Source organism: Bidens hawaiensis, unplaced genomic scaffold (assembly GCF_021521415.1).
Source record: "Bidens hawaiensis isolate Kalapana, Puna unplaced genomic scaffold, B.hawaiensis_p1.1 tig00001236_1, whole genome shotgun sequence".
Taxonomy (NCBI): Eukaryota; Viridiplantae; Streptophyta; class Magnoliopsida; order Asterales; family Asteraceae; genus Bidens; species Bidens hawaiensis.
This window is the reverse complement of record NW_027491070.1, coordinates 2,784,907-2,801,285: the sequence shown is the minus strand read 5'-3', so window position 1 is coordinate 2,801,285 and position 16,379 is coordinate 2,784,907. Positions and strand designations below refer to the sequence as shown.

General features: G+C 35.7%; 2 protein-coding genes across 2 annotated transcripts; both read left to right on the top strand.

Moving 5' to 3' along the window:
* The first annotated feature begins 1,634 nt into the window (after positions 1–1,634).
* LOC143566529 (uncharacterized) lies at positions 1,635–3,085 on the top strand. The gene is made up of 2 exons (XM_077053209.1): positions 1,635–2,839; positions 2,944–3,085. Exons 1-2 carry the CDS (start codon positions 1,635–1,637, stop codon positions 3,083–3,085), a joined length of 1,347 nt encoding a protein of 448 aa, XP_076909324.1.
* Positions 3,086–11,390: 8,305 nt separating this feature from the next.
* On the top strand, positions 11,391–14,934 carry LOC143569087 (putative inactive receptor kinase At2g26730). Its single transcript, XM_077055079.1, has 2 exons — positions 11,391–12,768; positions 14,036–14,934. The coding sequence occupies exons 1-2, from the start codon at positions 11,427–11,429 to the stop codon at positions 14,704–14,706; spliced, it is 2,013 nt and encodes a 670-aa protein (XP_076911194.1). The 5' UTR covers positions 11,391–11,426; the 3' UTR covers positions 14,707–14,934.
* Positions 14,935–16,379: the final 1,445 nt, after the last annotated feature.

Genomic DNA, 16,379 nt, shown 5'->3' with positions numbered 1-16,379 from the left:
GTCTCTACGACCAATTTGCGATTAGTAATAATCATTTCTTTTTCTAAATTTTGTTGTATTATGATTTATTTTATTTCATCTCATCCTATATATAATATATATTGGTTTTTGCCCACGTTAGACCTAGATCGAAAGTCACATTTGAATTCGATGTGCGTGTGATGTAAAGCACTAGATGATATTTTTTTAGAAAAAACGATTTATAATTCAATAAGACATGAAATCATATTCTCTAATTTGTAGGCATGACAATAACTAACTACCACTTAGTTATTAAAAAGTTAACTCAATATTCAAGCTTTAATAAAATTCAATAGAAATCTAATCCTATAACAGATTAACCAGTTAGCTCCTACTAACCCGAATTAACATTAACTAAGAGCATCGGCAGCGTTGGAAGACCACCTCAACATCCTCTCTCTCTTCTCTCCTCACAACCTTGTCGGCCTCACGTCCGCTCTGTTGGACCTCCTTCATTTTCTCTTTCTCTCTCATCACAACCTTGTCTGCCTCACGTCCGATCTGCTGGACCTCCTTCACTTTCCCTCCTACAATGTACAAACGTCCCGTACATTGTAGGTAGTTTAAGTATACGTTAGGGGAAATATAGCTTTGGCATTAAGGATAAGCTTAACTTTGGCAGGGAGAGCTTAATTACCTTCTGCCCGTTTGCCTCCGCGTGTATGGTACTATGGTCCTTGTTTATTTTGATGTTAGGAGTATATTGGAGTATTTTTTATGGTGAAAGTTATGATAGTAATTAGTTCAAAAGGTTTTTCTTTGGATAACAATATTTAGTAAACCTTATTAATGACAATTTGACCTGTAGCACTTATAACTTTTACTTTTGTTAGCAAAAGCAATCCTAGTAACGTAATCATAATAAAATTACTCTTGATTTACACTAAATTTCCACTTGATACACTTGTAAGTTTCCTCACTTCATTCATAAACATCATTGCTAGTGAAATCAAGTGGAAATCACTTCTATGATTATGTTACCGGAGTTGTTCTTTGAAACGAAAGTAAATTTAAAGTATCATAGGTAATAGTCTAGATTGTTAAAATTAAATTTATCTTCAACATAATCTTTCAAAATATTGCTATTCAAGTTATGTTGCATTCAAGAGCAGCTTTGATGATAGTGTCCATGGTGATACATCCACATTGATGTATATTCGTTCATTATGTTAAAGCTTTTGTAATTAAAGAGACCAATCAACGTAGAATCCACTTTTTGACGGCACTGTGTGGTAGTGAACAATTATTGCAAATAAAGTTTCATGGATTGGCCCAGATGATTGGATTTGGATAATATATTTGATTCCAAAATAAAACCCCACAAAATGATATCATGCTTCTCATGTCACACTCATAAAAATAAAATGCAGGTTTTGCTGGAAGGTAGTGTGACTGCTGCAAATTAAAACAGCTTTAAGGAAAAGCATGATTCATGTGTTTCTGGTAATATATTTATATATATATAGTTACCATCAGTAAATCTATCATTGTTCTTATCTCATATATAACAACTAATTAATAGTTTTAAGTCTTTCTCAACAACATAAATCTCATCCCAAACCCAAACACAAACCCAAAATCCAATACTATTGTAATTCATCATATCAGTCACTATGGGCGCAACAGAAGATTATCTTAAAGTTATAGATGAATTAGCAACTGAACTGAACAGTAATAATACGTCTGGAGATATCATACAACAGTTGTTGGGTTACTTGAAGTCCGTATACCAAAAAGATATGGACGACAAGTACGCCGCACCTATGTTGTACATTGGGATGTATATCGCGTCAGCGTCTCTGGTGTGCATCCTTGCGATGGTGGCTGATCTATTATATGGTTTACATCGCAGAAAGCCATGGTTCCCGTGTAAGTATTTTAGACTTAATGCGGCTTTTCTTGCTTTAATATCTATTGCGATGAAGTTACCCGTGGATCTAAGTGGTTCCATGCCTGGTACTGTGGACCAAGCGGGAAAGCTCGGAAGCATGGCCTTTATGTGCACCATGATGGCCAATTTGTTGCCTTGTTTAGCAAGTATGGACAACGATCAACTTTTGTCGAACGTTACAGCTTTGTGTATTCTAGTGGTTACCATGGTTGTGAATGTTGTCATTCAAATACAAACGGGAGTTGTGTCATACGGTAAAGATGCTCGTATTGTTGCACATATTGCTCCTGAATATGATCAAACTTCATTGAGCATAATTAAACATCGCAATATCATACAAGCAGCCATTTATGTGACTTTCTTACTCGTATTGACGATGGTACATGTATCTTCGTGTCTAGCGATTCTAAGATCCAAAAAGATTATAGAAACGAAATACCAAGAAGGTCATGCTCGAGCTTTAAAAGAATTCCAAGCACCAGATAACCAAGCTTCAAAAGAATTCCAACAAGCAACAGATGACCAAGCTTCAAAAGAATTCCAACAAGCAACAGATAAAGAGCGAATGGTTAAGAAGCTAAAAAAGCATGTGACCAGCTACTGGATCATGGCTGGAAGTGGCAACCCCCAATTCATAGCGACTTGCTTTCGCACGACATCTGCTTCCGGGGTAACATGTCTTTTGGTCACTGTCTCACACACTCTTACTATTTCCTGGACTTTTAAAGATATTTTCGATAAGAACTCGTGTCAATCGGATTATGCTTGGTCCATGATAGTAATACTAGTAGTACAATATATTGGAGTTGTGGTTGGCACAATTGCACCACTTTCTAGATGTTTTGCAACCTTAAGCTTTAAAGTGTCCCCTGAAATCATTTCAAACCATTTTAAGGTCTTTAAAGTAGAAAACCACTGGACATACAAGTTACACGAGTGGAAACGTGCAAGTATAGATCTCTCATTCGGTAGCCATAAACTCAAAGTGGTCATAGATACTTTGAAAAGGCTAATTCTTTGGATTTGTATAGAGCTTCAAGAGGGAGTTGTGGTGGTATGCAACATAACTACTTTGTTCCCTTTTGTCTTTATGATATGTGTCTGGTATTGTTATCAACGTTTGAAGTGGTTAAAGTCGGTGTTAATTCGTTCATCGGAAGAAAGGAGTACTGATCAAGGGATTAATAGTAATTCCTTGGAACTAAACAAGAAGGATCTTGATTTATATGTTTTGCACCTTGAAAAGAAGATGGAACTTGCCGACAGGACGTTGGGAGGGCTTTTTAAATCGGTGAACCGCTTGATCAAAAAGGGTGAAAATCGCCCACCAGAAAATCTCATAATGCTCATTAAAAAATCTACTAGAGGTTATCCCGGAGTTGGAAAGTTTGATCACAGTGATCACTATGTTCCCAGTTTACGATCAAAAGAGCGATATCCGGAAACCTGGAGCTTACCAGTGGTAACCCTAACTGCCATCGCGGCTTCTCTTCAAGAGAATGACGTTGATAGCTTGTTGAAAAGCGTGAGAGAGGGTATAAAATACATGACACGTGTGGAAGAAAGCCTGAATGTTGGTGAAGACTATGTAAGCATTCAGAAGGAAGCTAAAAATTTGTGGAATGAAGTTGATCTTTACAAAACATGGTTAGGACACAAGTTGAAAGGCAGTTGGTTTGAAGGAAAAAAAGGTTTAGAGATTGTTAAATGGTTTAGGGACACAGCTAAAGGCATAGATAAAAGTGATGAAGGAAGATATGATAATGATCACTTGCATTACAAGTATATTTGTGCCAGCTCAATGTATCATATAACAAAAACAATCATGCTTAACTACCACGACGATGATGAGGTTAGCCAACAAGTTTTGTTTGATCATTTAAAGTCGATGATCGCTGACATAATAGCCGCTTGTCTCACCAACTTACCACAAGCTATAATAAAAAAATGCCAGCTGACGCGATAGAAAAAAGGGAGGCCAGTGTTAAAGATGCAGCTAGACTTCTAGGTAGGACTAAAAATATTATGGAAATTCTTGCAGCTCGTGATGATACTCCAGGCGATATGGATCCAAGTGAGTTTCCGTTTATCGACAAATGGCGTGCTCGTTTAAAGAACCCTCAAGTAGAGAAGTAAGTTCATGACTTCATGGTTACTTTGTTTTCCTCTTTAGATTTTCTAATTATGTGGTGGTTGTATTAATGTATATACTTCATGCAGTGTCTGATGTTCCAAGATGATTGAATAAGCTCCTTGAAGAAGTTACTTCACATGATTAACATCCAGAAAGTATATATGTTAAACAAGACCTTGGTTCTCAAAAGTTCTACCCTTTCCGTTTAGGCGGTTACTAGTAAATTGCTCAGTTGTATATATGTGGTTTGAGGAATATCTTTATGCATCGTGTTGTCTAATTGTACTCTATGGTGGTGTTTATGAGTTTATCGTATTGTGTTAATATGTTGTCTGATCTTACCCTATGGCGGTGTTTGTCTTATCGTGTTGATCTTACTATATATCATAACTTCTAAATTTAAAGAGTTGTCCTGCTTGATAAAGCCAACCGGTTTGATCATCGCCCTCAAAATGTGGGAATTGGAGCTTAAGATAGGGTTTAGGGTTGTTGGCGTAGACAAAATGGTTCCCCAGGCGAAACCAAATAGTGACCTGGAAGACGAACCTAACCCGCTGGTGGTATGGTCTTGATTCTTGAAGGCTTGAATAGCAACAATGACACTCTACCTTTCAACCATCATCTGCTCGAATTGAGCATCATGGTGGCCTAAGGTTTCGAGTGTTCCTTGATGGAACTCGGCATTGGTTTTCTTACACGTATCCTTGGATCAGAAACGCTCCGATACCATTGATGTGGGTCAATCGGATTCAATGCCCAAGTTAGAAAATAAAGGGAAGTTTAAAAGAAAAGTAGAAAGAGGGATAGTTTTTCTAATTCTAACTCAAAATATTAACAAAAAAAATAATAAACCATAAAACTAGGAACACTACTGCTAAAAGAAAAAGACTTTACATATTTATGAAAATTACTAAATAAATAAGCACATTCAAGTTATGTCATAGTTCTTTAATTTTATTGTGTTTATAATAAATTTTGTTCTTTGCCAAGTTATGTTATAGGCATTGTGCTATTTGAGATGATGGTTATATGAAGCCCGTTTATTAGTAGAACTAGAATCAAGCTCGATTAATAATCGTCAACTTTGTAAATCCATATAATTACTTAGTATTTGAAGCTTTTTTAATTATTATTAACTAAAATTATTATTAACTAAAGCGTCGAGGTTTATGACCCGATGGCCAAATTGGTACTAAAGTTCATGAACGAAGTCAAACATCACTAGGATAAGCAAATGGAGTAACTTGAGGGTCGTTAGGCACTTATAGGCCTCGTATCGGGAATGACTAAAACTCGAAGCGTAGGGGGGCATCACCCCAACTTTTGTAACTAGTTTTATACTCATCCCATAAAGGTATTTCAAAATGGTAAAATTAGAATTTAATTAAAAATCTTTATTAAAATTGTAATTTTGACTCGTTTACTAAAAGTATAATTTTGACTTATTTACTAAAAATAGTATTTTTGACTCGTTGTCTGGAAAAGATTATTATATGATAATAGAATAATGACACTTTTGGTTTCTTAGCTCCGGATGCCGTGGACCTTTTGAATAGGGTTCAGAAAGTTGTGTATAGTAACGTATCATCCCATAAGAATCAAAACTTTGTTTTTAGTCGGATTGGGTTTGCTATCCAAAAGGGGGTTGACACACTGCTTGTTGCCCGCTTACCTGCCACTTCATTGTAAATCGTTTGGACGTATCTATGAAATATAATTACATTTTGGCTTCCATCTCTAGTTATAAGGTTAAAAATGTATTAAAGATACGAGAAAACATTTTAAAATATGCAGCTCACAAAGTTACGTATAACTTTTACAGCCAATATTTGTTTTAATAGCACTTAGACGAGCTGTTGTCATTGGAATATGTAGTTTGTGACTTCGTCTTGTATAAGGTTTCAAATGTTCCTACTGCATCATTCCATATTTTGTGTCTTGTTTTAATATCAAGTTTTCCTAACACTAACACGACTAAGTTTATTTTTTTTTTTAAATTAAACAGTGAGCATGATTTTCCAATAATTTGTTAAGGGTTATAACTAACAATGCTGATATTGAATACCATGTATATGGGCTATCACTTGGGCCCGCTTATGTTGGAGAGCAAAGATGCGGAGTTGCCGACTCCACTGCTTGTTCGGTTTCGGCCCATATATGTAGGCTTTCGCCAGGCCCAATCGGATTCACCTAGAGATGCACAACTCGTGGTTTTCTAATACCTTGTTTCTGGTATGGAATCGAGATCGGGTATTGGCTATACCTGGGTCGGTTCGGGTCCAGATACTGTCTCTAAAAATCATATCCTATGCACCAGGTTCGAGTCGGGTATAGATCCGGGTATTTGAATACCCTATTTCCAAGTATTGGAAAACATTATTTTCAGGGTTTTTTTTTGCTATATTTCGTGTATAGATTGAAGTTTTTAAGAGACTACAATTTTTTTGGGTATTTTTCTAGTATTTTTTAAATATTTTTCAGGTAATTTCGGGTATTGATCGAGTATTTGAAAAAACCCGGTTTCGGATATTGGAAAATGGAAGGGGCAATTGCATATTTCCCCCTCTAAAACTTTTTAAATACATATATACCCAACCCAAATACTCGTTTCGCGAATGGAACCCGTTCCTGTTTTCGGGTATTACCCGTATAAATCGGGTCTGGTTTTGGGTACGAGTTTTAGTACTAAAATGCGTATCCTATCACCCTATGAGTATGGTAGGATACGGTTTTGGGTATTAAAAATCCGGATATAAAAATACTCCGGATTTGGTTTATTTTTCACCTCTAGATTTCACAACAATAAGTAAAGCAAGTAGTTATTTCGGTTCTTTAAGTTTTAAGACCACTGCAGTAAACACTTTTGCTTTCTCTTGGACTTTTTCGTATGACTTTGGGCTCAGCAGGCTTTGTCTTTCGGTGTAGTTTTTGGGCTTTCTTATGGAACCCATTTTGTCTTCTTGTATTCTTTTCGGATTTGACGTTTCTAAAGCAAATATTCACTTCCCAATACATATAAATGTTTATATTAAAAATAGAGGTGCAAATCGTAGCCGATTAAGTGAACAGAAAACCAGATATATAAGTCCTCCCATAACTACTAATGAAAATGCATCCAAAACAATCAATATTTATGTTTTAAGTAAGTTTAAATCAAATTCATTTGTTTATCATACAATAATCACTATATAAAATGTTAACAGCTATAGATTAGTTTTATTATCGTCGCTGTTAAGGCTAAAGGGTATACACCAGTGAGCAACCCCCACTGATCCGAGGTGGCAGCCACCCCTTACCGACCTCAGTTGGAACACCCCCCCCCCCCCCGGTCGCGCGTGACCTGAGGCTACTGAGGGGGCGCTCAGTCACATCAATGAGGATGAAGGCGGCCCCCATTTAATATGTGAAGGGTGATTTTAAATATTATATAAATTAAAATTAATAAAAGTAGAGAATGGTGGAGAAATGATGAAAAGTGGTGTATTTTCTTGGTTGAAGGGTGTTAAATGATGATGTTGAATGATGGGGGTAAAGCTGACGTGACAAATAAGAGGAATGGTATTGAGGGGCGTATACCCCTTAACCTAAGCAAGTGGTCGTTACTAATATTGGGAACGATCATACGTGTTCATCACTTAAAAGCATTTGTATTGGTTGTGTTTGAAACAAAGAAAATATAAATAATCAAACCATTGTCAACCTGAATCATCTTCATCTTTTCTGTTTTTTCTCTCTTAATCTTCTACAAAATTAATTGGGTGTGAGAAATGTTAAGAAAAAGCTCAAAGTTGGCTCAGGTACAGTTGGTGGTCGCCAATCCAAACGATTGAAGACATCAGCGTCAAATGATTTCGCGCCGTTGCAACCTGATTTTGATGCGCACTTGTGTCAATCTTAACGACACGGATGACAAATTTAAGTTTCTTACTATCGTGTCGTATTTCTGTTTGTTTCTACTTCCTATGTTTAAGTTTTTTTTTATTTTATTTTAAATTTAGTTGTAACCTTTTTAAGTGATTTTTAGTTTACAAAAAAGTTATAATTATAAAAAAAATAGCTAATGATTAAAGGAGCGTTAACTAATCTACATCTATTACACTTGTTTTTTGGATTTGTTAGTTAAAGCCTAATGTATGTGATGTAGTGACGTGATGTGACGTTTTAACTAACATCCACATAACACACAGTCTTAAAAGGTGAAGTAAGCTAATACAATTGAATAAGTCAGGGATTATCTTTTATCAAGTTCGTCCAACATTTATTAATTTGTAAAATAAAACAATAATAATGATTTACAAACAAATTCAATTAGAAATCTAAAAATGTTAGAAAGGTTCTAGGTTTAAACATAGATAAAGACGTATATTATTGGTGTAAGATACTATAAATTGTTATTTTTTTTCTTTCCAAAATGTTAGGTGTTTTGATTCTCTTTTCTCTCCAATTTGATGAGCATCCTTAGACGAAACAATACTTTAAAGCTCGAAGTAGCTTTAAAATATTTAATATTGTAATATATATAGTAACAAAAAATTTAAATTACTTGTAATATAATCAATGAATTATTGTATTTTTGGCGTAATGTTAACTCCAGAATAATATAATGTTGTTTTGTGGACACCCCGACAATTTCAACCAACACTCAAATACTTTTAGTCCCAACCATATTTCACTTCTTTTTTATTTATTTCTTTTAACATTATTTTATTAAATACAACAATGAAGCATTTATGTCCAACTCTTCGAGCTGTTGTTGCCGTCTATGAGCTCACGAAATTGTTGTGTTTTTAATGCATGCAATTGGTTATTTATTCAACACGACTCTTATTGTTGTGCTTATAAATATGAAGTTTCTTCAACGCTATTTAATATTATTTAGTTCTAATATTTTCAGAAATGTGATCGCAATAAATTGAGGACAATAAAGTTAATAGCAAATTTGTCAATTCGTTGGGGACCGGATGAGGGGACGTAGTTGAAGTATATATCGAGTTATTATTGTTTTTATTTTGAACGATCAATAAAGTTCGGTCATTCAGGTGCATTAATCGGCGAAAGGATATATCAAATTATAGTTATTTCATCTAAAACAAAATATGTATTACGTTAATTTATATTTTATATTCACAAATGAAATTTATGTTAAAAACTTAATATGATTAGAGCTATAACGAGATTTATATAAATCAAATTTGAATTTCATACAATGGCCTAGGTTATGATTCGTGAGTTAAAGGAACATGTTACATGCATAAATATAATAAAAATATAATTTATTTTTGAAATTACTTTAGTAAACAACTAAACATTATTATCTTTGGAATTTGAATCATATATATTGATCAGCGCACACATATAACAAAACAATTCTTTACACAGATACAAACAAAGAGAAAGGTTAATTGGAGGGGAAAATTTTAGAAATCATGTAACAGTCAGTTTTATAGGAAAATAAAATCCTCATTAAAAATAAAAAATAAAAAATAAAAAACTCAATTTTAGATGTAAAACAATTCATTTTATGCATTTTTTTTTGTTTTTATATGCAAACAAATGATAGAAAATGTGCTAATAAAAAGAACAAGCATAAACAAATATCAAGGAAAACGGAAAATTTATAAAACATTTACGAACGCAATTGAGTGAACTTGGGCTCTACACATGTTGCTCATTTAATATTTTTAACAAAATTCAATGTTTACGATCATTTGTATGAAATGAACATAAATGAACTATATGCCGAACACTTCATAAACAGTTCGTCAAACGTTCATTATTTCATTTCCTTGACAATCTCTATATTACTTAATAAAAAAGATATCTTTCAAATGATACTACCAAAACATTCCATTATACGAGATTTACTTACTAAACAATGTCACATTATTATTATTATTGTTATTATTATTTCAACACAATTATTCATTAATTTCCAAAAACAAAATTGATTATACCAACTTTGCCACTTTGGCATCAAACACATTAATAACCAGCCTTAATTAGCAAACACTAACCATTTCTTAACATTAATTATCCTTAATTAAAAAAAGCTAAAAAGGGAGCGTTTTTATTTTTTATTGTTGGTTGACAGCCAATACGACACTGTTCTCACCTTTTTTCCTCTTTTTCTTTTCCACAATATTATATAACATTAAATAATATTATATTATTATTTTAATAACCAACGAATAGATTATCCCCGTTTAATCGTTAATCTCCCCCCCAGCGCCCCACCAACTTGTTACCAGTTAATCCCAATTTATTTAAAATCGGTCGAAATTAAAAAAAAAATACACATAAAATTTGGAATATCCGAATATATTTATAGTAGAAATTTTACATAGAAATTCCAATCCACTTAATCTCGACTAATCCATATTAACTCGAATAATCGTTAGTACCTACCCTATCGTCTGACTAGTGTTTGACGATTTCAACAACAGTGCCACCAGCTAACCATCTGAACAGAGCCCTAAGAGCATTCTCATTCAACCCTCTGATTAAAATCCAAATTACACTAAAACACATTACATTTTGTCTCTGATTTTTAATTAAATAATACTTGTTTATATCTTTATCATTACAGTTCTTTTTCTTTCACTCACAACCACTTTCAAAATATATTAAAAATTATAGCATGAATAGTAGCTTTTTAAATATACAGAAAAATCACTACGTTTTTTAAAATATAAAAAATATTCAATCACAACACCCTAAATTATATATTATAAATTATAAAAATACCATTCACATTAAATAGGGATGAGAATGCTCTTAAACGTCACTAAGTTATCTTGTTCCGGTGAAACCCACCTGTCTAAAGACCAACATAAAAGTAAAAAAAAAATTTGGAAGACCAACTAAGTAAAATCGGTTACTCCGTACACGACCCCCATTGGCTAAAGGTAGCCCAAGCCGGCCCCGAGTCCGGACGGACGTAACCCCTAGCGGTCCACCTATTGAGAGATTCCCGGATAAAACCCGACCCCAACGCCCTCCAACGGCACGACAGCAAGGAGCCGGTAAACCTGGGTGAGATCAGGACTCGAACCCTGGCAAGCAGGGTCACCCTCATATCACCCATATAAACTGATGATAGTGAGGTTTGAACCTTACCTCTTACCGGTATAGTGAGTGTTCTACCACTAAGCCACGACCAATTTTTTAAAATAATAATAATAATAATAATAATAATCCAACCACACTCGTGATTTATCATCATCTTCTCTCTAAAACAAGACATTCATTCATTCTCTTTCTCTTTCTCTCATGGCCGCCTGTCGCCGGAAACCTCCAAAATAACCACCACCACTACCAGTAAACAACTCCATCTTTATCTCACCTATACAAACAAAACCACACTGCATTTCATTTCTTCCGATGGCTTCATTTTCCGCTATTCTCTCCTTTATTATTATTATTATTATTATCATTAACCTCGCCCACCACCAAGTAACCTCCGATTTAACCCAAGAGAAACAAGCTCTCCAAACCTTCATCTCCACCCTCCCTCACGACTCTCGCTACTCATGGAACTCAACAGCCTTCGTCTGCACCTGGCGCGGCGTCACGTGCGATACCACCAACACCTCCGTCGTATCACTCCGCCTCCCCGGCGCTAGACTCGTCGGAAAAATCCCGGCCAACACCATCGGAACGTTAACCAACCTCCGTGTACTCTCTCTCCGTTCCAACGGCCTCTCCGGCAACATTCCGTCGGACTTTTCAAATCTAAACTCGTTACGAAGTGTTTACTTGCAGAATAATAAGTTTTCCGGTGGGTTTCCGGCGAGTTTGACGGCGGTGAGTGGAGTGGAGAGACTAGATCTCTCTGGTAATCAGTTTTCCGGTGAGATTCCGTTTGGTGTTAACAATTGGAAGAAGCTGACTCAGCTTAGCTTAGAGAATAATACTTTTTCCGGCGAGATTCCGAACATTAACGTTGCGAGTATAACCGAATTAAATTTATCGAATAATAATCTCAACGGGTCTATTCCGAAAGGTTTAGCTAGGTTTCCAATAACAGCATTTTCCGGCAATATTAATCTGTGTGGTGACCCTTTACCGAAATGTAACAATTCGTTTTTTCCGTCACCGGCGCCGTCTCCGTCGTCAATTTCATCTCCTCCGGTCGGAAACAAGTCTAATAAAAAGCTTTCAACCGGAGCTATAATCGCTATAGCAGTTGGATCTGCTTTGATTCTCGCTTTGCTTTTACTAATACTTTTATTATGCTTACGTAAGCGAAGAAACAAACATGATAGACACCCAACAAAATCACAAGCTCCAGCTGCTGCGTCTGCTGGAGCCGCAGCAGCTGGAGCTGGAGGTTCCAGATCTATACCAGATGCTGGAACCTCGTCGTCAAAAGACGACATCGCTGGGGCCTCTGGTGACACAGAGCGGAATAAGTTAATATTCTTTGATGGGGGGATTTATAGTTTCGATTTGGAGGATTTATTACGTGCTTCTGCTGAGGTGTTGGGGAAAGGGAGTGTTGGGACTTCGTATAAGGCGGTGTTGGAGGAAGGTACTACGGTTGTTGTGAAACGACTGAAAGATGTAGTTGTGACTAAGAAGGAGTTCGAGACGCAGATGGAGGTTTTGGGGAAAATGAAGAATGAGAATGTGGTTCCGTTGCGAGCGTTTTATTATTCGAAAGATGAGAAGTTGCTGGTTTCGGATTACTTGCCTGCTGGTAGCTTGTCTGCAGTTCTTCATGGTGAGTTTTTTGTTTGTGTTCTAGGGTTAGCAGGCATTGTGTACAAATTGATAACTTTTTGGTAGAATTGGTTAGGAGTTGTGAATACATTAAAACTATAATGCTTTAAAGAGTTGTACACTGCAGCAATTAAAAGGATAGGACCACATTTAGGTAACTTAATTCATGCTTTACAATTTGTTCACATTGTTTGAATAGCTGCAATTATATTATTAGGGGTTTTAAATGAGGCGTGCCCGGGCTTGGCTTGTTTCGAATTCTCTCTAAAAGCTTGGCTCGTGAATTGTTTTTTCTAGCTTGTGCCCGGCTTGTTTATATATATCAATTTGTTTATCTATATATGTTTTTATTTAACTGTATATATGTAATAAGAAAAACTTTAAACACGCCTAAGCTCGAATCAAGCTCTTGCGGTAACTTAAACGATTTAAAGCTCAGCTCAAGCTCAAGCTCAACTGTTCAGTGTGAAAGTAAATATATATTTAGAGTGTGAAATTAATATATAGAAGTAAAAGAGTTAAAAACTCAATGCTTGTTGATGTCTAACGAGTCTAAACGAGCTTCCCATCCAGTGCTCGAGCTCTGACTGGTTAACTAAGCGAGCTTTATATGAGGCTTAGACCCGTTTGAGCTCTACAAAAGCTCGGCTTGTTTAGAGCTTTTTATCAATCTGAGCTCGGTAGCTTACGAGCAGCTCGGCTCATTTGCGCCCTTGATTGTTATGTTCAGCATAATGTAAAGACATGATGTACCTATTGCTGAAATGGTTGTACATTCCATCTAGATAAATATCTTTATTAAGAGGATGAGATATTATTTAATTAAAAGAACAGATTTAATCTACCTAATTAGATGATATTATCCAGCTAAGTTATACTGTCTTAAAGTACTAAATCTACGTAATTGTCGGAAGCATGTTTTTCTCTTTTTTGATAAAAGACATCCATGTGGTGTGAAATACGCATCCTGGCGCATGATATCTTTGTGGGCTACCAGCATGTGAGTTGTAAATGTTACACTTAACTTCCTTTATAAAACCAATAATTGCTACATGCCCTCAACATGTTTATTTGGTTTCCACTTCTTTCAATCATCATAAAGAGAATGTTTTTCCTTTTTTGCCCTTTAGTGTCCTTTGGTTTCCTTCAATTTCACTCCTTTTGTGGACCCTCAATTTGCATTTATGACTTGTACTGTACAACTATTTGATGCATTGATTATTGTTGTGAATGTGTGATGATTTGTGTGATATGTTGTTATTTTGTAGGAAGTAGAGGCTCGGGCCGGACACCGCTCGATTGGGACCATAGGATGAGGATCGCGTTGAGTGCTGCTAGAGGGATTGCATACTTACACGTGGCGGGAAAAGTCGTTCACGGGAATATTAAGTCATCCAACGTCCTCCTCCAACAAGACACCATGAGAGACGCTTGCGTGTCGGACTTTGGGCTCAACACGCTCTTTAGTGGGACGAGCTCACCGAACAATCGGGTCACGGGATACCGGGCCCCGGAAATTCTGGAAACCCGAAAAGTTACTTTCAAGTCTGATGTTTATAGCTTTGGGGTTTTGCTGTTGGAGCTTTTAACAGGGAAGGCGCCAAACCAGGCGTCGTTGGGTGAGGAAGGGATTGATTTGCCTCGGTGGGTCCAGTCCGTGGTTCGAGAAGAATGGACGGCCGAGGTGTTTGATGTGGAGTTGATGAGGTACCAAAACATCGAAGAGGAGATGGTTCAGTTGTTACAAATAGCAATGGCGTGTGTATCGACTGTGCCAGATCAACGACCATCAATGCAGGAGGTGGTGAGGATGATGGAGGATATGAATCGGGCTGAGACCGATGACGGGTTGAGACAATCGTCAGATGACCCGTCAAAGGGATCTGATCATACGCCTCCAACCGAGACCCGAAACTCACCTGCGACTGTCACGCCGTAGACTCGAATAATTTCGGCATGAAAATAGAGTAGAGAATTAATTTTTGGAAAAAAAATATTCCCCTCTTTTTTTTTTCTTTTTCGTTTTGGTGATTTTGTGTTTATTTCAATATGTGAAATTGATTTTTATGAGTCGGGTCAAGTTGGGTTTCATAGGAGTTGATTTGGAAATAGTTTTTTATGTGTTATTCTTTGGTAAATGTCAAGCAAAAGAACCAAGATTCTTGCATATGATCATGTGTATGTTCTCTTCTTAAATTTGTTGTTTTTTTTGTGATTAAGCCTAATGTAGCTCTAAAATAATTGTTTTTTCATGTTCTTATTTTTTAAAAAGTTTCAAATATAATTTTTTTAATTACTTCTCTTAAAATAAGAATTTTAAAAACCAATTTTATTTGGCAAGTTTGAGGTATATTAAATTGGGATATTATATTCAGAAACCAGTCTTATCTTTTAGACATCTATTCATCTCGTATAAGTTTATACGAGACATATATATGCCTCTATGTCTTGTATGGAGCGACATACATGTACGACCTGTGTAGGCCCATACAAGTCGGATACGGATAGATGTCTAAACGACTCATATTGCCATATACGACTCATACAGGTGCATTTTGTATGGTCTATACGAGATGTATTGTTTACTTGTCAACGTCTTCTCTCTATCGTCTCTAACGAACCTGCATAGGCCTATGCAAGTCGTATAAATGCTAGATGGTGCCTAAACATCGCATTCCTAAACTGACTAAACTTATTATATAAAATAAAATACATATGTATTTTAGCCCTTAATATTGGTAAAGTTTCATCCACAAAGTTGATGATTTTTTAAAACAGTAAACACCATCATATATTGTAAACAAGTTTGCTGACGTTTATATGCTAAAGTTGTGTGGATAGGTTTTTTGTATAAAATTAGAAAATAGCTGTTTACATATCTTATAATTCTTGAAAAAATGTGGACTTATAAGAAAAAATATAATATTGTTTCCAAATATAGTAATATGATTCCATAATAATCCACCATTAAAATGTGTTTAGAAGAATATATTACTCCTATTTAAAAAGGTAATTGCCAACTTGTAGTTTGAAACTTTTGGTCAAAGTATTCCGTAGAATCGTACCGTGATAACGACCATGGGCCAAGGTTGGCAAGTTGATTGATATTAGTTGGTAATTTGATTGATATTAGTTATTTATAAACCAAAATTATATTCTTATGTTCTAAGGAATAATACATGGATTATAACTTTTGTAAAACTTTACTATAAGAACCATTATTTGTCGTGTAACGTCTGGGCGCCATCGTCATCACCATCATGCTCAGCAGCACTTTTATAGGCGGAGTCGCGGAGAGGCGTTAAGGGGGTGCTTAGGGCCAAGGTGCCACCCGGTTAGCACTTGAAGGGGTGAAAGGAGGAGGCGCTAAGGTGGATATGGTGACATGGTTTGTAGTTGGTGCTATATGTGCGAAACCACAGTAGGTAACCTAAAAAGTAAAAACCTTGCATTTGTAATTCGTAACAACTACTAATTTACTCAAAGGTAGGCAAACGGGTTTATGATATAAGATATACTTGATTTTTCTAAATGATTAATAGATATTATATATGATTTATATACCATATAAAATAATTCTCTTATTAAAATTTCATTACACAAAATAACTCT